General features: G+C 38.8%; 1 protein-coding gene and 2 long non-coding RNA genes across 6 annotated transcripts in view; 2 read left to right on the top strand and 1 right to left on the bottom strand.

The window, feature by feature from the left end:
• The window catches only part of LOC132669887 (uncharacterized), a 28,470-nt gene extending 28,138 nt beyond the window's left edge, over positions 1-332 (top strand). Inside the window, exon 3 of the long non-coding RNA XR_013556105.1 lies at positions 111-332. This is a non-coding gene — a long non-coding RNA (uncharacterized LOC132669887). The remainder of the gene's footprint in view (positions 1-110) is intronic.
• The window catches only part of LOC132669886 (uncharacterized), a 45,104-nt gene extending 32,767 nt beyond the window's left edge, over positions 1-12,337 (bottom strand). The window contains exons 1-3 of one of the 2 annotated variants that reach the window (XR_009606252.3): positions 10,861-12,337; positions 1,203-1,268; positions 330-456 (exon numbers count right to left, since the gene is read on the bottom strand). This is a non-coding gene — a long non-coding RNA (uncharacterized LOC132669886). The remainder of the gene's footprint in view (positions 1-329; positions 457-1,202; positions 1,269-10,860) is intronic. The other variant, XR_009606251.3, reaches the window with a different exon arrangement.
• A 2,835-nt stretch (positions 12,338-15,172) lies between these two features.
• Positions 15,173-23,478, top strand: part of DLGAP5 (DLG associated protein 5) — a 40,651-nt gene continuing 32,345 nt past the window's right edge. For 2 of the 3 annotated variants that reach the window (XM_060619886.3, XM_060619887.3), the window contains exons 1-3: positions 15,173-15,318; positions 16,725-16,963; positions 22,104-22,288. In XM_060619886.3, the coding sequence (XP_060475869.1) occupies positions 16,726-16,963; positions 22,104-22,288 (423 nt within the window). In that variant the 5' untranslated portion in view covers positions 15,173-15,318; position 16,725. The remainder of the gene's footprint in view (positions 15,319-16,724; positions 16,964-22,103; positions 22,289-23,478) is intronic. The other variant, XM_060619885.3, reaches the window with a different exon arrangement.

Raw genomic sequence — 23,478 nt, 5'->3', positions numbered from 1 at the left:
TTTTGATTATTACCCACATTAATGAAGTTTGAGAACAGAAACTGAGCAGCACCAGGACTAGAGCCTTGTTGGTTGGACTCTAAAACTGCTTTCTACCCTTTACATTATAGATTTCTCTGGAATCAATGAACGATTTGTCTTGCTCCTTTATGTAATCAATTTCAAGATTTCAAGACTCCATGTCAAGATAAAGCCCATCAGATGAAGACCACCAGAAACACACTTGTACTTAAAGTTTGGTGTATTTACCTGCTGCTACTACAAGAGGAGCATAAGGCCTCTCCTGGACCCTGGGATGTCTGGGCACAAGACACTTGGGAGGAGCTTACCTTAGTGTTGGAGCCCGGTGTTGATGAATTCTGAAGAGGGAACAGGATAAGTGGGGATCAGCTCTGAATGTGTGATGTCATGAAGCAGGGACAGTTTAGCAACTGAGGTTTCTCTGTAATCTTTGTTCTGGAGGCAACAGGAACAAAACAGAACAATGCATATCACTGGTTAAAAAAACAAAAAACAAAAAAACCCAGTAACCACTCCAAAGGACAGGGGCTTGATAGCCAGAGGAGAAACATTGTTTACATGGCCTTGGCCTTCCATTGGAAACATTTTTGAAGTTCTGTTAGGAATATTCTATCCTGATTACCTGTTTCCTTTTAAACTACAATTTAAAAACCTCTTATCTGAAGCTCTTGGTTGGAAACTGAGGCTGCTTCCCTGGGTTAAAGTAACCCACAGAACTCAGATTTTTTTTTTTTTAACTTTATTTATTTTTGTTGAATGAGAGAGAGCAGGAGAGGGGCAGAGGGAGAGGGAGAGAATTCTAAGCAGGCTCCACACTATAAGCACAGAGCCTAAGGCAGGGCTCAAATTCATGAACTGTGAGATCATCACTTGAGCCAAAAGTAAGTCAGACACTTAACTGACTGAGCCATCCAGGCACCCCAGGGCTCAGATCTCCTGAGTGGGAATGAGACATACCATTCTCACTGATATTTCAAATGGCAACATATCATATTTATAATAGGACAGCATCTTCAAATAGAAATGTAATGCAAGTCACACATGCAATTTAAACTTTTCTAATAGCCACATTAAAAAAGAAACAGGTGAAATTAATGTTAGTAATAGGTTTTAACTCAATATATCCACAATTTATCTGAAATATTTCAACACAGAATATTAGATATTTTTCTTTTTTGTACCTCATCTCTTGAGTCCAGGATAGCAGCTCTCAATTTGGACTTTAGATTTTCATTGGAAAGCTTGATCTGTATTTAGATGCCATAAAATTTATAGTTGGAAAGCATATCCATATACCCAAGTTGTTACAAACATATCTAACAGCTTTCTAATAATTGGATGAAGTATGAATTCGCAAATTTAAATTTAAACTACTCGAGATTAAGTAAAATTAAAAATTCATTTCTTAGTCACCCTAGTTACCAGTTCAGGTGTGCAAAAGCTGCATGTGGCTGGTGGCAACCACTTTGGACAGCTCAGGTCTAGGATTTTAGAGAATAAGATTTCTCATTACCATGCCCTTGACAGTAACTAACAAAAGCAGATTTTACAGGTTCAAAATTATCCTTAGCTCTTTTTTCTCCCTATTTTTAGAGTCCACTTGTAGGCAACCAACTTGAGCAATGGAAACCTGACTAAGGTAGAAGGGCCCACAGTGACCACCAGGCTGAATGCCAACAGGGCCATTAAGTGACCCACCTCAAAACAGCCATAAGCCCTAGCTGACCAATGGGTTACTTACATGGACACCGTTACCAAAAAAGGAGAATTCCGTATGTTCCCATACTTCCTTACCTTCCTCTTTTTATTTTTAAAATTTTTAATGTTTATTTATTTTGAGAGAGAGAGAGAGAGAGAGAGCATGTGCGTGAGCACAAACGGGGAAGGGGCAGAAGAGAATGAGAGACAGGATCCTAAGCAGGCTCCACACCATCAGCGCAGAGCCTGATGCGGGGCTCAAGCTCACTGTGAGATCGCGACCTAAGCCTAGAGTCCGCTGCTTAACCGACTGTGCCACCCAGGCACCCCATCTCACCTGCCTCTTTTAACTACAGCTCCCCCTCACACACACTGCCTCTTGGCAGACAGTCTCTGCTTTGTTGTCCTGCCTGCTGCTCCCTTGCAGTGTGTTCAATAAACTTCTAACTCCTTTGTTCTGCCTTCTGTAAATTCTTTCACTGCCCTTGCCACCAGCCTCCACTACATCGAGTCATCCCACATTTGGTGGTCCCCACCCAATCCGGAGACCCCACACTACTCCCTCCTTTTTTGGAAACCACAAATTCTCTGCCACACTAAATTAACTCTTATTTTCTTAGATTCCAGTTTTTCTCTTCAGCTGCAGGGCAGGCTTAGCCACCTTAAAATGAAGCTCAGGGCTGCTCATCAGCCCTGTTTTCCCCCCTTAGCAGGGATTCCTTCATCATTGTGAACCAGAAGCATTCTCTCCTACTTCCAGGTATATCACTAAGAGCATAAAGGAATTATGAAGAAGTTTTTCAAAGCTCTTCCTGAAATTGGATACGATTACAATAAGATACACTTCAGGGTCCCTGGGATAGAAATAATTAGAAGTACCCTGAGTCAGCATTAAAGACTTTTGCCAGATTAGGGGCAGCCTTCCTGTCTACCTCAGTCTGTTAGGATAAGGCCTCAGAGATCAGGTATGTTTGTAACTCATGATGACTTAACAGGGGGAAAAGTAGACCCACATTCATGTTTCAGTTCTATCTTTCGCTAAATATGAATCATTGGTAAATCATTTCAATTGGCATGTTTTCTGAGGTGTACCCTGACATTTACTTCAATATTGCATGAACATCTTTAATTTTCAGAATATGAGAAGCCAAAGAAAAGCATTGGTATGATCTTTTTGAGAGACAACATGGTATTCTAGAAAGAGCATAAACACTGAAGTCAGAGAGGTATGGATTCAAATTTGTAGTCAAGTAGTCAAGACATTAAGAAGGGCTATCCCTTTAAGATGGACCAGTAGGGTGGCTTTAAAGTGGGGACTTGGAGTAAAAAACCAGTTACAGTAGCAGACTGCTGACCCTGCAGTGCTCTGTTTTAGGTCAGGATTATATTAAAATGTATTAGATTTACCCTGAAGAAGTTTTGTGTAAAGTTACATTTTATATAGCATGTGTTCCCATGGTGTGTGTGTTGGGGGGGGGGGGGGGGTGCGTGTGAAACGGGCTCCAAATGCAAGCCTAAGGATTTTAAGGTCACTGAAAGGAATATTCTGACATCATTTCATGTTCCCATTTAAACTATAAGAAACTATCAAATAGTCAATACAAATGCTCTTTGCATGTTCACTGAAATACATTGGCTTGCAGCACTCCATTTACTATTTTATTGAGCAATTCTATTGACTGTAAAACTTGAATATCTTATTTTTAAACAATTTTATATTACAAACTGATTTAGGCTCACTGCAGAAAAATTAGGAAAATATGTAAGCAAAGAAGGAAATGAAAATTACCTCTGGATCTAGAATTCTGGCATTTCCTTCAAATACTTTTTCTTTGTCCACTTTCTCTGTGTGACCTGGGGGAGGTTACTTCAAGGCAAATGACTTACTCCTCTGTTTCTCAGTTTCCTAACCCTAGCTACCTCATAAGGTTCTTGTGAGGATTAAATGGGTAAAGCACTTTCAAAACAGTGACTGCAGCATAGAAAGAGCTTATTAACCAAGAGCAATCGTTATAATTAAGTATAGATATTTTATTTTTCAAAACTGGATTAAAACTCTATAGTTCTGGATTCTGCTTTTGAAAAATTTTCATTACTTTGATAGTACTTTCCCATCTTTCTTTTTTTAATGTAAATTCTTTTAAAGATTTTATTTTTTTAAGTTTATTTATTTATTTATTTTGAAAGAGAGAAAGAGAATCCCCCACTGGAAGTGCAGAATCTGATGTGGAGCTTGAACCTATGAACCATGGGATCATGACCTGAACTGAAACCAACAGTCAGTTGCTTACCTGACTGAGCCACCTAGGCACCCCATAATGTAAATATCTTTAAAGGCCTCATTGATAAAGCTATTGCTCCATGGAGCAGCAAAATCTTCTTCTTGGAAGAATAGTTTTGAGATTTTTATGGAGGACAGTTCACCAGTATCCAATTGAGACTGTACTCATTTAAAAAAAAATGTTTATGGGGCGCCTGGGTGGCTCAGTCGGTTGGGCGGCCGACTTCCGCTCAGGTCATGATCTCGCGATCCGTGAGTTCGAGCCCTGCGCCGGGCTCTGGGCTGATGGCTCAGAGCCTGGAGCCTGCTTCTGATTCTGTGTCTCCCTCTCTCTCTGACCCTCCCCCGTTCATGCTCTGTCTCTCTCTGTCTCAAAAATAAATAAAAACGTTAAAAAAAATTTAAAAAAAATGTTTATTATAAAATATGAAAGAACTATGATTTTACAATTTTTTTAACATTTATTTATTTTTGAAGGAGAGAGACTGAGCAGGGGAGGGGCAGAGAGAGAGGAAGACACAGAATCCGAGGCAGGCTCTAGGCTCTGAGCTGTCAGCACAGAGCCCGACGGGGCTTGAACTCACGAACCGTGATATCATGACCTGAGCTGAAGTCAGATGCTTAACTGACTGAGCCACCCAGGAGCCCCTAACCATGATTTTTTTTAACATTTTATATATTTTTGAGAGAACACAAGCGAGGGAGGAGCAGAGAGAGAGGGGGACAGAAGATCTGAAGCAGGCTTGGCACTGACAGCAATGAGCTCAGTGCGGGGCTTGAACTCATGAACCATGAGATCATGACCTGAGCCAAAGTTGGAGGCTCAACCACTCAACTGACTGAGCCACCCAGACACCCCTAAGAACTACTCTGATTTAAAAGACTGATAATAGGGGCGCCTGGGTGGCTCAATCGGTTAAGTGACCGACTCTTGATTTTGGCTCAGTTCGCAGTCTCAAGGTTCTTGGGATGGAGCCCCAGCGTGGAGCCTGCTTGGGATTTTCTCTCCCTCTCTCTCTGCCCCTCCACTGCTAGTACACACGTACTCTTTCTCAAAATAAATAAATAGACATTAAAAAATATAAAATACTCAGAATAGCACAATGTTCAAAGGTTATTGGTGTGCATTAAAATCTCACTAAGTTTAGTTTAGTCATTAGCAGCAACACTCACTAAGCAATTGATGTTTAGCTGATTAAGTGATTGCTTAGCTAAAAAACTTGACTAATGCTGCATGGGATCACCATAGTTCCTCTGGATTTGTTACAAGGTGTTTACAAGTTCTTCACCACTGGAAGAACTATTTGAAGGCAAGAACTGTATCTTACTCATTTATGTTGTACGCAATGCTTAAATACAGTACTTAGTATTTAGGGCTCAATGAATGTTGAATTAAATTTTACAAGAAGATTTAAAAGATAACCAATTATCTAAATTTGGTGGGTTCTATACATGACTTTTTAATGTTTATTTAAAAAAAAATTTTTAATGTTTATTTTTGAGAGAGAGAGAGAAAGAGTATGAACAGGGGAGGGAAGAGAGAGAGGGAGACACAAAATCTGAAGCAGGCTTCAGGCTCTGAGCTGTCTGCATAGAGCCTGACATGGGGCTTGAACTCATGAACCATGAGATCATGAGCTGAGCCGAAGTTGGATGCTTAACTGACTGAGCCACCCAGGTGCCCCATCTATAACCAATTTTTTAAGGTAAATAAATACAAATTAATGCTACAATTTGGTTAATTGCGGGTTGTCGAGCTCCTCCCCGCCATCCTCCCTGTTAGAAGGTGGAGCAGGGACAGTAAAATATCCTCCAAACTCCAGGAAGTATCCTCCAGTCTCCAGGAAGTTACTTTGAGACTGAAAAATGATGCAAGCCATTCCATCCAGTTTAGACTTTCATCCAGGGTAACTTACAGATGGGGGTTGGGGTGGGGGTGAGGTGGAATCCAGTGGACAAATGATCCAAGCTCCACTCAGTTATTCTCTGTCCAGTCCTGACCTTAATCCCCAGCATTTATAGAGGGAAGGGCACGGTGGTGAGGTCACAGGATAGTTACCTAAAGTGGCACCTTTTGTGTGCCAGTTTAGGGAAGATCAGAACAAGACTTCCAGCCTTGTGGTCAGGGCTTACATTACCCCCAGGGACCTGGAACACAAAGGCCTGAGGGAGGTCATTTCAGGGCATGGACAAGATGGAGGGCCAAAGACGGAGTTATTGCTGTCAGGACTCCTACACTACCACTCTTTACCACTTGATCAATACTCCTACACTGCAACTCTTTACCATTTGATCAATACCCTTTTATGGTATTAAAAATAGTATGCAAGTGGAGTGGAGGAACAAATGCTCCACTTTCCAAACTATATCAACACATTGAGATCTTATCCTCTCCAAGCCTCCAAATAACCACTGAACATGTCTAAAATATAGTCTCTGATCTTTCTTAAGATTGACATTGTGAAAATAATTTAACACATTTGTAATTGTAAAGAAACAGCATCTTGCTATTAAACATTTTGAAGAAAAGAGGAAAGAAAAAAATCTTCTCCATCTCCTCTTTAAAATGGCCATAATTTTGCTATATTCCTGTCCAGTTTTTCAACAGTGAACAAGCGTTGTACATTTCATTAACACTAACGCTACGTCACATGCATTTTTCTGTGATGTTTGGCTTTCATAGTTATGTTTTTAGTGATTGCATGTTATGCCATCAAACATATTAGACTGTTTACTAAACCATTCTCCCATTGTTGACATTTAAATTGCTTACAGTTTTTCATTGTCTGGAAACTGCTGAACATCTTTAAGCATATGATTTTGTGATAAATCATCAGATATGGCATTTTGGGGTCAAAAGGCTCTGAAGTTTTTATGGTTCTTAGCACATACCGTCCAAGTACTTTCTAAAAAGATTATATTAATTTACAGTGTCATCAGCTATGTGAAAGTAATTCCCCATTTACACACCTGAATTCATTGTTATAAATATGATCTTGGCATGATTTCCTGCCACATAGAAGAAAATCACCAATTTATTTATAGAATTCTTTCTTCTGTATATGTGTATTCATTTACCCTAAAATATATAGTAATGGAATTTTGACATATTTTTTATTTTATTTTAATTTATTTTATTTTTGGAATTTTGATATATTTTTAAGTGACACCATGACCTCTTTTCTAAAGCCTTTTTCTTGACAGTTTTTTATTTCAGGATTTCTGAAATTACAAAAACTGCTGATTCATTAATTTTTAATACTGAGATATCATTCTGATTTTAAGTCATCATTATTTTAATTTAAAATGCATCATAAATGTTACACAGTTAAAGTTTATAGAAAGAACAATAATTTGCAAACTTGTACTTATTAACTTAAAAATATTTCTTTAACTGGGAAGATGGTGTCCCTCTGATGGTAAAAATCTCAACTAACTGAGGTATCTTTGCCAATTTATGCAGTTTAACCTAGAAATGCTTAAATAGAACACAGATAAATAAAATTTCATATAAATCCAACTACTCATTTTGTTCCAGATGTTCTATTCCCTTCTATCCCTATCTCATTTGTTGAAACTACTAGCATGGTTTACGAATTTGTTAAAAGGAATAATTACCCTCAGACAATCACTCTTAATTTTTTTTAACATTAAATCATTTTTGAGAGACAGACAGAGACAGCGTGAGTGGGGGAGGGGCAGAGAGAGGGAGACACAGAATCCCAAGCAGGCTTCAAGCTCTGAGCTGTCAACACAGAGCCCAACGTGGGGCTTGAACCCATGGACCGCGAGATCATGACCTGAGCTGAAGTCGGATGCTTAACTGACTGAGCCACCCAGGTGCCCCACTCTTAAAAAACATAGATCTCCCAAAGACACTGTATCAGAAGAGCCCACCTACTCATTTTGTGAATATAGTGTAAACAGATTGTAATTTTACAAACATCACTCTTTTTTTTTTTTTTTGCCAATTAAAAATACTTTCACAACAAAAGCAGGTTTTATCTATATAGAACTTTAGAGTTTTCAGAACATTTTCACATACATTTTTTTTTTTAAGTAGGTTCCATGCCCAGCATAGGGCCCAATGTGGACTTGACTCCATGACCCTGAGATCAAGACCTAAGCTGAGATTGAGAGTCAGGTACCCAACTGACTGAGCCACCCAGGCACCTCTCACATGCATTATTTCCATTTCACTTTCAACACAACTCTGTCCAGTGTGTATGTAGAGAGACATTAATACTCCCATGATTTGTATATGGGAAAACGAAGGTTCAGAACCACGAAGGTTCAGGTATCATTTGCCCAAAGATAAACATCTCATCCACCTAATCACAGGAAAATTATGGGGCTTCCTCCTGGGGTATCTACATTTGCTGAAAATTTCAAGAGTAACACACCACTTTAATATTAAAATAAATTCCATATGGACTTCACATTTTATGAAGAAAAATGCTTCAAGATGACTTTTAAGGAAAACCATGGGAGTTTGACTAACTTTAGAATGTGATACACCACTCTGGGCTACTTCCTCAGACCACTGGAGATACCACCCATACTTCTCTACCCTTACCTCTGTGCAATGGAAAACATTTAAGAAATATAACTGAAACCACAGACATGAAGCAGAGGTGAACTGTCCCACTGATATTTGTCCAAATTCCTGAACCACTGACTCAAGAGCAAATAAAGCGGATATTGTTTTATGATACAAACTTTGGGATAATTTGTTACACAGCAGTAGGTAACTGGTATAGTCCCTTTTGTATATTATTATTCATGACATTATTTGTGTGTCTTTTTTAAATCAATCGTATTAAGTTTTATCTATGCTAATTTTTACAAAGAATCAAGTTTTAACTATGTTGATTTTTTTTAATGGTGTTGATTTTCTTATTGTACCTTTGCCTTCTTTTTCATTGCTTTCATTTTTTCTTTCATTATTTCTATTTTCTTTTTTAATGTTTATTTATTTTTGAAAGAGAGAGAGAGTAAGTAGGGAGGGGCAGAGAGAGAAAGAGATACAGAATCCAAAGGAGGCTCCAGGCTCTGAGCTGTCAGCACAGAGCCCAACGTGAAGCTCAAACTCACGGACTGAAAGATCATGACCTGAGCCAAAGCCGGACATTTAACTGACTGAGCCACCCAGGTGCCCCATATTTTCTCTTTTCCTTTTAAGTTTATTTATTTTCCTTTAGTAACCTCTACAACCAACATAGGTCTCAAACTCATGACCTCAAGACCAAGAGTCTCATGTTTCTCTGAGCTGGCCAGATGCCCCTGTTTCCTTCTATTTTCTTTGGCTTTGTTGTTTTCTTTCTAGTTTCCTAAGAGGAACACATAGCTTATTAATTTTGAGATTTTCTTTTTTTCTACCCTAAGCATTTTCTTTTTTTCTACCCTCCATCATAAGTTCTTCTTAAACCAAGGGTTATTTTTTAATATTTTATTTTTTTAAGTTTATTTATTTTGAAAAAGAGAGAAAGTGAGGGGCAGAGAGAGAGAGAGAGAGAGAGAGAGAGAGAGAGAATCCCAAGTAGGCTCCATGCTATTCGCACACCACATGAGTGGAAACCAAGTTGGATGCTCAACTGACTGAGTCACCTAGGTGCCCCTAAAGATTCTATTTTTAAGTAACCTCTACACCCAATATGGGGCTCAAACTTACAACCCCAAGATCAAGAGTTGCATGCTGTATGGACTGAGCCAGTCAGGTGCCCCAAAACAAGTTATTTAACAGGAATTTTTTAGTTTACTTTTTGCTCTAACTTTATAGGATATCTATTCTTTGAAGTTTGTTGAAGTTTTCTTCATGGCCTAGTATGTGATCATTTGTAACTGTTCCATGTGTACTTGAGACAAATATGTATTCTCTGATTGTTCCTTGTTCATTTGGTCAAGTTTGTGAATTATTTTGATCAGATCTTCCACATATCCTTGCTAATATTTTGTCTGTTTGGTCTATCAATAATGACAGAGGTGTGTTGAATCACTTACAATAAAGTGGGTTTATCAGTTTTTTCTGTAGTTCTATAAACTTTTACTTCATCCATTGTGAATCTATTTTATCAGATGTATACGTATTTCAAATTGCTCTACCTTGGTGAACAGAACCTTTTGTCATGACACTGTGACTGTATCCATCCCTAACAGTTCATCAGCTTTCTTTTTGGTTAGTATTTGCCTGACATAATATACACCATTCCTTTATTTTTCACTCTGTATCCATGTGCTTTGGGTATATATCTTACAAACAGCACGTATTTGGATCTTTAAAATCCAATCTATCTTCTGACTGGTGAGTTTATTCCATTTATACTTACTGTAATTTTTGATACATTTATAACTTTTTCTATCATTTTAATTTGTAATTTCAGTTTATCCCATTTTCTGTGTCCTACTTTTACAAAAGTACCATATGTAAAAGCCCCTTATTAGATGAGAATTTTAGTACAGCCTCTTATCCCTGTTTTCTCTTTACTCTCATCTTCCATATCTTGATATTATCTAGAGACTTTCATCCTAGGTTATTGTGAATATATGTTCCCTTTCTTTTCTTCTTAGCAGTTTTTAAACAGCAACAAATATTTCTAATGTATTTTCTCACTTTCAAATATCTGTTTTTATTTTTCTCTAGGTATCTCCAAGAGATCTTATTTGCTGCTATATAAGAGCAGGCTCATTTTGTCCCAAGAGCATGGCAGAGGAGAAGTGAAGCCAAACTCTAATAATTTCCTATTTTATCCTCCACTGTCTTCTGCCCCAAGCTATATCCATCTTCTCATAAACACCAGTTCAGAAGATCCACATTGCCCCCCAAATTTCTATTTCCTTGGTATTTGGTGTTTACTAGGTACCTTGGCATATTTTCCTCCTCTGTGGCTTTGAGGTTGATCTTGGAGGAGAGAGCCAGCAATTTTGCTTTGTCAGCATCTTGGTAGGAAGCAGAACTGGAACTAATTATTTTATTTAATCTTCCCAACATTCCTAAGAGGTAGATAAGGAAATGGAGAGTCAGAGAACTTGCCCAATATGAAGCTGCAATTTTAAACCCCATCTATTTGAGTCCAAAGCCTATGTGCTTTTCCATTCTCAAATCAACATTGAAATAAGCCATATATTCTGACTCTGCTACTTAATTAGCTGTGGGATCTAACACAAGTCATTAATCTTCAAAGTCCTTTCATCACTAAAAACTGATTTTTCACTTATACTCTCTGCCTGTGTTTCAGTAATTCCCAGTGAAGCTTCAATTCATTCCAGTATGGTTTCCTGCCACAGTTTTTCAGCTGAAATTATTTTCACTAAGATTGCCAATTTCAGCCTTGTTGCTAAACAGATTGCACATGCAATGTTGTGTCCCTCCTGTATGTTATGTTTTGTTATATATTTCTTAATGCACCAAAGTACTACAGTTTTAGTTAACTCAGAAAATTACTTGAGGGTTTGCAGAGGGAACTCTTCTCACTAACAGCCACACTTACACGTCTCATTTATATGTGATGCTGGACTAGTGAGAAAGGTGAGAAAAAATTGGAGACATCACACAAAAATTAATTCTAGGGAGATCACAGACCTAAACATAAGAGCTAAAACTACCAAATTTCTATAAGAAAACACAGGAGAATAACTTCATGACCTTGTGGTAGGCAAGTATTTCTTAAAGAAACAAAGCACTGAAAATAAAAGAAAAAAAATCACAAATTAGACGTCATCATATTTAAAACGTTCTACTCACCAATGATGCTATGAATAAAATGAAAAAGCAACCAATAGAGTTAAGTTTTCTGTTCTTGGATTGGGAGGTTACAGATAAGCAATGGGAGGATGCTAGAATGATCCATGTGGTAATGGATTATAGTTGGAGATGTCAGCATGAACCCATGATTAATTTAATATAGATACAGATGGTTACATACAGAAATATTTATAGATATGTATATACATATCTTAGTATAGAAACAGGTATATTTCTTCACTCTGTCAGCTGAGAGACTCTCCAGTAGCAAGGAGCACACTTAATATCCAGATCTTGGTTTCTGGTACCATTGTCCAATAAAAGGAACCAGGGTTCTTTAGAGAAATGGCTGGTCCTAGTAGTGGGTCAGGGAAAATACAATGTATGTTATGTCCAGAGCGTCTTATAGAGCCAGAAAGTAAGTACCAAAATAAATAGACAAAAATAAACAAACGAACAACAACATAAACTCTCAATCATGGAGATTGTGAAAATGACAGAGGAACAAACTGAAAGGGCTACCAATGGCCAAAGTTAGAACAATTTGAGCAAAAAAATAAAGTAGTATTAATGTATGATCTAAAGTATAAAATAAATATCCATGAATCCTGATATAAATGATTGAATAAATAAATAATGGAGAAGAGACAAAGCTCCCATGTAAACCATCCCGAATAATATGAAACATAACTTCCCACTTCTTCTTAAGTGTGGGCTGCCCATAGTTACTTCCTTCCAAAGAGAACAATCTGGAAAAGGGGGAAATAGTAATTTTATAGTGGCGAATCCTGACAAATACTACCTCAACCAAGTGATTAAGCTTAACATTAGCAGCAATAAATCATGTTGATATTATGTACTCTTGATGTGATATAATGACAATATCACTTCACCTCTATGGTCTTCCTCCCAAGAACGCGTAACCCCAGTCTAATTATGGGGAAAACATCAGACAAATTCCAGTTGAGGGACATTCTACAAAATACCTTATTAATACGCCTCACAATTGTCAAGTTTAGAAGAAAGTTCTGAGAAACTGTTATAGTCTAAGGAGCATAATGCAACTTTTGATGACTAAATGCAATGTGGTATCCTGGAGCAGAAAATGATCAGTGGATAAAACCAAAGAATAAAGTATGTACTTCAGTTAATAATAATGTATCATTATCACTGCAATTGTAACAAATGTACCATACTAATGTAACAGGGAGAAATGGATGTGGGGGCATATGGTAACTCACTCTACTATTTTTGTAATTTTTCTGTTAATCTAAAATTGTTCTAAAAGTTTACTATTTTTAAAAAGTCAACCAACAGCCCAGAAGAATATACCCAAAATACATATATATAACAAAGGACTTGTATCCAGAAGAGATAGAAGTCCTACAAATGAATACTTAAAAGACAACCAAATTTGGGGCGCCTGGGTGGCTCAGTTGGTTAAGCGTCCGACTTCAGCTCAGGTCATGATCTTGCGGTCCGTGAGTTCGAGCCCCACGTCGGGCTCTGTGCTGACCGCTCAGAGCCTGGAGCCTGTTTCAGATTCTGTGTCTCCCTCTCTCTCTGACCCTCCCCCGTTCATGCTCTCTCTCTGTCTCAAAAATAAATAAACGTTAAAAAAAAATTAAAAAAAAGACAACCAAATGTAAAAAGATAACCCCCAATTTAAAAAATATAGGCAAAAGTCATTTCACAAGATCTAAAAATAGTCAATAAGCACATGAAAAGATGCTCATCATTAATAGACATTGGGGAACTACAAAATTAAGACTAAATACCATTTCACAACCACTAGAGGGATTAAAATTAAACAGTGATCACTCCAAATGCTAGCAAGCATGTGGAATAACTGGAATTTTATACATCACTAGTGGGAGTGTAAAACGATCCAACCACTTTGGAAAACTGCTTGTTAATTTTAAGAATGTTTATAGCAACTTTATTCATAATTAATAAAAACTGGGAAAAAATCCAAATGTCCATCAGCCGTTGAATGGATAAACAAAGTACACTTGATCCTTGAACTACAGAGGGTTGGGGGTGCCAACCCCCTCACAGCAGAAAATCCAAGTAGAACTTCTGACTCTCGCAACACTTTACTAATTGCTTACAGCTGATGCTTACCAATAACATAAACAGTTGATTTAACATCTTTTATTATATACATGTCTACACATATACATGTGTGTATATATATATATACATGTCTACACATATACATGTGTATATATATATATATATATATATATACATGTCTACACATATACATGTGTATATATACATATATATGTTGTGGATTTTTTAGAGCGAGAGTGCGTGATCGGGGAGAGGGGCAGAGGGGAAGAGAGAGAATCATAAGCAGGCTTCATACTCAGCATGGAGTCCCACACAAGGCTCAATCACATGACCCTGGGATCATGACTCGAGCCAAAATCAAGAGTCCCAGGCTCAACTGACTGAGCCACCCAGGCGCCCCTAACATCTTTTGTATAGGTATTATGTACTATATTCTTACAAAAAAGTAAGCTAGAGAAAATAAAATGTTATGGAAGGAAGAGAAAATACATTTACAGCACTGTACCATATTTAATAAATAAAAAATCTATATATAAGTGGACCCACGCAGTTCGAACTCATGTTGTACAAGACTTGATTGTATACAATGGAATACTTTTTAGCAATAAAAACAACTAAATGCTGATTCACACAACAGTAGGGATGGATCTTAAAAATGTGAGGAAGAAGGCAGATCTGAAAGTACCTACCACCTTTGTTTTTATGATGTTAGAAATCAGAGTGTTGTCTAAAAGGTGGGAGATTTGAATCTGGCTTTTGAAAGAACGCTTGGGTGGTGTTTACACAGCTGTTTATATTTAGCAGAACTCATCCAGGCTACACTTAAAAAAACTACGTTTTCCACTGTATTTAAATCTCACTTCAAAAAAAGGGGGGGGGGGGGCGAGGGGTATAAAAAAGACTGGCAACCTTGAAAAGACACTAAACAACGTTAGCAGAAATTTGTTGTGTTAAATCCTTCCTTCGAAACGTTGAGGAAAACATTCCAATAAACTCTGCTGGATTTTTGTGACTAAATAGGGACATTAAAAAGCCCTGCAAACTCTAAGCCCCTTCTCCTCCGAGTGCCACTGTCCTTCCTTGGATACCCGAGGACCCTGGGAGCAACGTGGACCTGTCCGGCGCAGGGTCACCACCTCCGCTGGTTACTCGCGCCGCGGGGCCCAGTCCCAGAGCCTGGATTACTCCTCTCCTCACCAATTGCAGACCCGCCCATTAACTCGCCTCACACCCATTCTTTAAACCGTCAGCTCACCTTTCAATCAATTCAAATATCGCAAGGAGCGAACCAATCGCAAGCCTCATCGAGGGGAAGGGGCGGGCACTTCTCCGGAAGTGTTGGTTAAAACCCCTCCAATCAGAAGCTTTCTGCGGGATGTTTGAATTTTGCGGAGGTCTGGGTGGTAGGCGTTCCTGTTTCGGAGGCGGCAGTGGTCTTTCAGACCTGGAGGGTTCCTTTACTTTTAGTTCGATTGAGGTTTTACGCCAGAACCTGCCTCAGGTAGGAGGGTGCTGGGGAGCTGGAGGGAGGGCGCTGGCCTGCTTCGTTGTAGGTCTGGAAGGGTGGGGGGACCGCGGTTGTGGACTGGACACAGCTCAGGGGAGTCTCCTCTAGCACCGTATTACACATCCTTCCCGTAGCTGATGACGCAGGCCTCCAAAAGAGTAAATATTTGTTGCCTTGACCTGTGTAGTAGCCAGCGTTTCACCACCGGAGCGTAATTAGCCTTTGGGGCGGGACAGTACTTAGTAGGTATTGCCGAGTATTGTTGGCCCCGACTTTAAATTCCAGTAGCGCTTCTCAGATCCCGTGACAACCGAAAAAAAAACCCGGTTGAGAACCTGTAGGCAAGCAAGACTAAGGCATTTCTAGACTTTCAAGCTGAAAGAAACTCCAGTAAGTCAAAGAACAGCGCTTAGACGTGTGAGAAACCAGGCTGCCTGACCTGGGATGCCAGCTCCAGTTGACGCGGCAGTTAATTTACCTCATCTGTATATTGACGATAATACTACCTTTTAGAATTTAGGTAATTATTAAATATACCTTTAGTGTTCTTTCCCCCTCTCCCCCCCTACTTTTCTCTCTCTGCTGTGTATAGTGCTATGCTGTATTTTAAAATAACTAATACGTGGCAGGAGAGGGCAAATCAAATAGTAGAGGAGGGTTTGTTTGTTTTTTAAATTTTATTTTAAAGTAATCTCTAAACCTAGTGTGGGACTCGAACTCACAACCCCGAGATTAAGAGGCACGGGATCCACCGACTGAGCCAGCCTGGCACTCCAAGGAGGATTTATGATGAAAAACACAATCCTGGGTTGTCTGGCTGGCTCAGTTGGTAGAGCCTGCAACTCTTGATCTCGGGATCAGGAGTTCAAGCCCCACTGTGGGTTTAGGGTTTACTTAGGAAGAAAGAAAAGCACAGTCTTTTATCACTTCCCCTGGGCCCTTAAAAAGGAATTTTATTGGCACCCAGGTCAGATGCATTCTCATTTTTAAACTCTGTTGATTGCTTTAAATGCATCAACATTTTAATTGGTGCATTTCTCATGCAGATTTTCCCTTTAACTGGAGTTTTCCAGCAGACTCTCTTAGTTAATCTTGTTGAAGAGTGTAGTGTGCTTATAACTCTTTGAACTTCCTAATGCCTCTGGTTTATATACTGGACTGTAGCTTCCTGGGCCTCACTTCATCTGTCAAGCAAGTTCCTATTTAGAACTCCAAAATAAGTTGGTGTTTTTTATCTTTCGACAACCTCCTTCCCTCTCTTCAATGTCACCTACTTATTCCATTTTGTATCTTATTTTTCTTTTCAAAGGCTCTGGGGCAGGACAGGGGGTGAACTGAAATCTTAATTTTTTTAAATACTAAAGTGAAAATCCATGGAAGTTGTTCTCTCTCTTTGATAGGATGTCTTCATCACATTTTGCCAGTCGACACAGAAAGGATTTAAGTATCGACATGATTAGAACTAAAATTGCTCATAGGAAATCACTGTCTCAAAAAGAAAACAGACATAAGGAATATGAAAGAAATAGACACTTTGGTTTGAAAGATGTCAACATTCCAACCTTGGAAAGTAGAGTTCTTCTTGAATTAGATGAGACATGTCGAAATCTTGTTCCAGAAAAGGCCAGTGTCAAGCCAAGTAAGTAAAGGTCTATTGTAACTTTAAATGCTTTGAAGAGTGAAAAAAATTTGGTTTAATACCTGAGGTTAAAAAAATGCTGACCACAGCAATGGAGTTTTGAAACACCATTCTAAGTAATTTGGTAATACTGTCTGTTAAAGGTAAAGGCTGTGAATGCCCCTGGCTAGGCTAAAACCGTTCACCTATGGAGTATTATAATACTGTATTATATTGCCTTATAGGAATCCTAAAGTTCTTACTTTTTTTTTTTTTTTTTTAAAGTTCTTACTTTTGGAGCTTGGTAAGGTAACTATTGACAAGATAAATTGATATAGGACATTAAAAATAGAACTGGAGCTCCTGGGTAGTTCAGTCGGTTATGCGTCAGACTCTTGATTTTGGCTCAGGTCATGATCTCAACAGTTTGTGAGTTCAAGCCCCGCGGAGCCTGCTCGGGATTCTCTCTCCCTCTCTCTCTGCCCCTCCCCTGCTCACATGCACACACACTCTCAAAATAAATAAATAAACTTAAAGAAGTGATTAAAGAATCCATGAAATAAGGATACTTTACCAATGGGAACATTTCTCAGAAGAGCAAAGAATTTGCCCTTGCAGTTTGCCAAAAGGGCTTGGGGTCACTAGGAAGGAAAAAACCAATTAAAGAAGAAAGGAATGATCTCAACAAAAGATAAAAATAATAAAAATAGAGTGTCTTAGGAGGCAAGGAGTCACTGGACTCCAATTTAGTTGCGTTTATATAGCAGGCCCCAGAAGCTGAATGACAGTGAAGTAAAGCAGGGATAAATGCTGAAGAAATGACAGAAAGACATAAAGTCTTTTGAGAAGTTTTGTAGAGAAGGAAATGAGATGCCAAGTTGTTTAACTGTTCACTGCTTCATTTGAAGATTTTCCAGGAGCAGTGTAATATGTGGCACTTATAAGATACTCTACATATTCGAGCTTAATTGATTCTGTAAAAGAGAGGGTTGGGCTAAAAGGTTTTTTCTGGATTTATCATTTTTGTGATTCCAAAGGCAAGTAAGAGAAAAGAGTTGGACAAAAGTGTTATAGGGTTTTGTTTTTATTTTTGAGAAGAACTGATCTGAGGAAATGGGCTGGTAGTTGAAGGGGAGAAAATAAAGAACAACATCTCTTAGGAGTTGGAAGGAAATGAAAACTGGGTCATAGAATGATAGAAGATGGCTTTTTAAGGAGGAACTAGACATTTTTTGGTCTGAGAAGCAGTGATGTTATGCCTCCTAAGTCATCTCCTTGCCTCTACTCTCGCTCCCTCATATGCTCCATTCCTTGACTCAGATCTCAAATCAAAGTCTAACCCTGTCAGAATACTATTAAAATGTCTTTGGTTTATTTTCCATCTGCAAAGGCCTAGAGTTAGCAGTGAGTGAGTGTGTTGCAGAGAAAGCAAGTGTGCTAGCATGGCTAGAGAAGAATGAATAAGGGGTAACTCCCATCCCTCTGGAGCCCTGAGGGGACACCATAGGGACTTTGGCTTTTACTGTGGGTGAAATGAGAAGCCATTAATGGCTTAATGAGTGTTTATATAAATCTGATTTATGTTTCAAAAGCATCGCTTTGGCTGCTATGTCAATAATAGATTGTAGGCTGGCAAGTATAGCCTCAGGAAAACGAGGTAGGACACCATTGCAATAATTTAGTTGAGAGGTGATGCCTGATCAAAGTGGTAGCATTATAGATTGGTGGTTGCATTCTGGATAGACTTAGAAAGTTGAACCAATAGAATTTTCTAATGGATTGGATGTAGGGTTGATAAAGAAAGATTTATTCCAAGGTTTTTGGCTTGAGCACCTGAAAGTATGGAGTGGCCATTTACTAAATTGTAAAAGACCGAGGGAGGAACAGTTTTAGGGTGGGGGGAATGATAAGGTTAAGAGTTCAGTTTGGGACATGTCCAATTGAAGAAAGTTATTAGACATGTAAGTGGACCTGATGAAAAGGTAGTTGCATATAAGATGAGTTCAGGGGAGAAGTCTGCACTGAGATATAAATTCAGGAATTGTCAACTGATATTCCGTGTTGGGAGACATTAGACTGGATGTGATTATCCAGAGTTTGGGTATGGAAAAAGGAGAGAAGAGGGGTCAGCACTCCAACATTTAGAGGGTGAGGACACAAGGGGAAACTGGCACAGAACTGGAGAGCAATGCAAAGTAGAGCAGGAGGACAACAAGAAGAGTGTAGTATTCTGGAAACCAAGTGAAACGAGCATATCAGGGAGAGACTATGTCAGTGCTGCTTGTTAGGTCAAACAGTAGTTGACATGAGATTTCGAACTTTGCTATTATGAGAGGTCACTAATCTTGATGGGGAGTTTTGATGGAGTGAAAGCCAGATTGGAGTGGGTTCAGAGAAGAGCGGCACCATTCAGGACATATTCTTGCCCTAAAAGTTTAACTTGAATCTAATCAAAACCTTAGAGGAGTTGCTTGGGTGACTCAGTCGGTTAAGTGTCTGACTCTTAATTTCAGCTCAGGTCATGATCCTGTGGTTTGTGGGCCCGAGCCCCACATTAGGCTCTGTGCTGATGATGTGGAGCCTGCGTGGGATTCTCTCTCTCTTCCTCTCTCTCTGCCCCTCCTTCACTCTCTCTCTCTCTAAATAAATAAACTAAAAAAAAAAACAACAACAACAACAAACACCTTATATTTAATTTCCAGTTTATAGAAAACACGAAGTCTAGAGGAATGCGTAAAAAAACATGAGAAAGCAAACAAATACACAGTGCAGGACATTCTGTAGGACAGCTGACTAGCTTTTTTCAAGAAGACAATGGCATAAGAAGTAGGGTGCCAATTGTCACACGAATGAATACAGGAGTGACAAAATATTGATGTTTCTGGAAGGCCCTGGGTTGGTCAGACCCTTTCTTAGTCTGGTTGTGTTTGGTCATAAGCAGTTTCTTTGTTTGCTCCAGTGTGGTGTGTAAATGTTACTTGTTATGTGTGTCATGACATGAGAAAGGTTGAAATACCTGTATGGATGTGACCATTGGGCGAACACTGGAGAAAAGAAAGCCTAAGAATTGAGAAGCCAGGCTATTGGAGACGTCATCAAGATTTATACGGGGATAGTGATGGAGACAGTGACAGTGAGCTAGGAGCTATAGCCTTTAATGAATGAGAGGAAGCCTGGAGGGCCTATAGATGACAAACTGGGGTACTGGATAGTATGATCTGATGACATGAAATGTAAAGGTGGGATCTTTTGGTGAGGAGGAGGAAATCATTGGGAAGCAACAATGAGGACACCTCAGTGATACCACCAGGGTGAGAGAAAAAAGTCAACCACGTGAAAGGACAACTGGGGAAGCTGTCTTCAGCGGGGAGCCAGGTTTCAATTTGATCAAGAGATGAAAGAAACTTTTAGAGAAGAAGTTGAGAATACAGAGGTTTTGTTGACTAACCATTTCATCATGTGTGCTTTTGCATATTCTGTCCTCTGGCTTCTTCTTCTTCTTCTTACTATTATTTTGAACAACTTTATTGAGGTATAATTTACATAGCATAAAAAAACCTACCCATTTTAAATACATTTAAATACCCATTTAAAATACTCTTTTTTTTTAGTAAATTTGCTTAGCTGTGCAGTTATCCACCTGAATTATTAAAAAAAATTTTTTTTAACATTTATTCATTTTTTTTTTAATGTTTATTTATTTTTGACACAGACAGAGACAGAGCATGAGCTGGGGAGGGACAGAGAGAGAGGGAGACACAGAATCCGAAGCAGGCTCCAGGCTCCATGCTGACAGCACAGAGCCCGACGCGGGGCTTGAACCCACAGACCGTGAGATCATGACCTGAGCCGTAGTCGGATGCTCAACAGACTGAGCCACCCAGGCGCCCCTAACATTTATTCATTTTTGAGAGACAGACAAGAGCACAAGCAGGGGTGGGGCAGAGAAATAGGGAGGCACAGAATCCAAAGCAGGCTCCAGGCTCTGAGCTGTCAGCACAGAGCCCGATGCGGGGCTCAAACTCACAAAACTGTTAGACACCCAACCGACTGAGCCCCTTTCTGAATTACTTTTAGCCCTTACCCAGCGGACAAACATGCTCATTCTTCAGAACCTTTTTCAGGTATTCTCTTTTCTCAGGAACCTTTCCTGATCTCCCCAGGGGGGGAGTTTTATACTAATTCTCTATTGTGTGCAGTCTCTTATTTATATCATGCTAAACCAGACTGAAACTGTTTATTTCTCCAATATACTATGAGCTTCTCAAGGGCAGAAATTCTCTGCCTAAGACTGTCTTGCACATAGCCCCTTATATTTCCCAAACCAGTTAAAACAAACAGAGTATGTAGGTGGAAACCCAAGTTGAACTAAAGAAACTGACGGGTAGCCCTAATATTGGGGTCTGAGTTAACCCAACACTTGGTGGCTTAAGACAATAAACATTTATTATTTCACACAATATTTGTGGTTCAGGAATTTGGGTGCAGCTTAAGCAGGTGGTTCTGGAGGTTGCACTCAAGATGTCATCTGGGGATGTATCTACATGCTTGACTGAGACTAGAGGGATCTGCTCCCCAGATAACTCACCCACATGACTGGCAAGTTGATGCTGGCTTTTGGCAGGAGGCCTTAGAACTTTGTCATGTAGACACCTCCATAGGGCTACTCGAGTCTCTTTAAGATTCCGCAAGGCCGCTGGCTTCCTCCAGAGCAAGTGATCCAAGATAAGGCAAGGCAAACAGCAGTGTCATTAATGACCTAGTCTTGGGAGTCACACTCCATCATTTCACTGTACTTTGTTGGTTATCCAAGTCAGCCCTATTCAGTGTGGAAAGGAATAGAACACATGGACATCATTATCAGAAGGTGAGAATCCTTGGGGTTAGCTTGGAGGTTGGCTATCAAATGAGTTCATTAATTCAGAAGTGAAGTAATAAACACCCAATATGTAGCAAGCAGTTAATAGATATTTGAACAAGCAAAAGCAAAAGAAATAGGAATTTTTAAAAGAATAGAGGTTGAAATAACTTGTGGTTAGAGTTCTAAGAAATGAACAAAAGTTACTAAAAGCATTTCTTAACAAAGTTGAAGTTAGAAGTCAGACATTTGCCTAACTTTTTATCTGAAATGTTTTATATACTGTGGGTTTCTTCTGTCTAGGGTCAACAAAAACTGCTCTAGGTGATCAACGAAAGCAAATGCTCCAGAAATACAAAGAAGAAAAGCAACTTCAGAAATTGAAAGAGCAGAGAGAGAAAGCTAAACGAGGAGTATTTAAAGTAGGCCTTTATAGACCCGATATGCCTTGTTTTCTGTTATCAAACCAGGGTACAGAGCCAAAAAAGGTAAATTTACTATCATAATTTGATATAGAGGAATAGTTCCTTTTAACTGGAATTATCTGTAAGAGCTTAAAGAACTAAAATAACCATTTCCCCTTACTCTCTTTATTCATTTAGTTGACATGAGGTAGGAATGACATAATAGTAACTCAGAAGATGAAAGTCAGGTCTCTTGATGTTGCTATAGGTTTTTGAGATAGGAAAAACAAGTGGGCAGAAGTCCATTTCCAATGATAGGCTGAGAAGGACTGGTCTGAGTAGCTGGAGCACTGAAACGGGGGATAGAAGCTCAAGGAGGTGTGATCTAAAGAAAATGGTCAATGAGTCAAGAAGAATAAAGTTTGAACAGGAGCAGTGGGATTTATAAATTAGATAGTCACTGGTGATTTGCTGTTTTAAACATATGTATAAAAGATCTCAAACCGTATACTCATTCCTGATTTAGATAAGAATTAAATAATATAAAGGCCCAAGACATTGCCTATTTTTCTGGGCTTCGTGCATCCCATTGATTTTTTTTAACCGATCTATGATTATTATCTGTATATGACCTTAGAATAAGGTGGAAGAGACTGAAGTTAATACAATAGAGTTCAAATTGAAAAGATATAAATATATTCTGTATATTAGAGGAGGGAGAGATTATTTATGTTTGGAGGAATGTCAAAGAAGACCTTGGAAGGGGTTAGATTTAAGGTGGCTTTTTGAGATATGTAGGATACCAATCATTGGTCTAAGCTATAGACAACCATTAAAAATGTTAAAAATATACGTAGGGGAAACAAATATAGGGGGAAAAAAAAGACTAAACCAAGATACAGACTCTTAACTATAGAGAACAAACTGATGGTTATCAAAGGGGAGGGGGATGGGTGAAATAGGTGATGGGGATTAAGGAGTCACTTGTGATGATCACTGGGTGTTGTATCAACACTGGGTGTTGTATCAAATCATTGAATCACTATATTATACACCTGAAACTAATATAACACTGTATGTTAACTCTACTAGAATTAAAATAAACACTTAAAAAATTATATATATGTACATATACATATATGTATGTGTGTATATATATATATATATGTATGTATGTATGTAGGGGGAACAAGAGGAGACCCATCATGGTGCTAAACAATAAGACTCGCCAATAATTGTTTTTTTTTATTTAGATAGCCATTGTTGAATTCTCT

Source organism: Panthera onca, chromosome B3 (genome assembly GCF_046562875.1).
Source record: "Panthera onca isolate mPanOnc1 chromosome B3, mPanOnc1 haplotype 2, whole genome shotgun sequence".
Classification (NCBI taxonomy): Eukaryota; Metazoa; Chordata; class Mammalia; order Carnivora; family Felidae; genus Panthera; species Panthera onca.
Note: the sequence above shows the minus strand (reverse complement) of the source record. Positions and strands in the feature narration are given on the sequence as shown.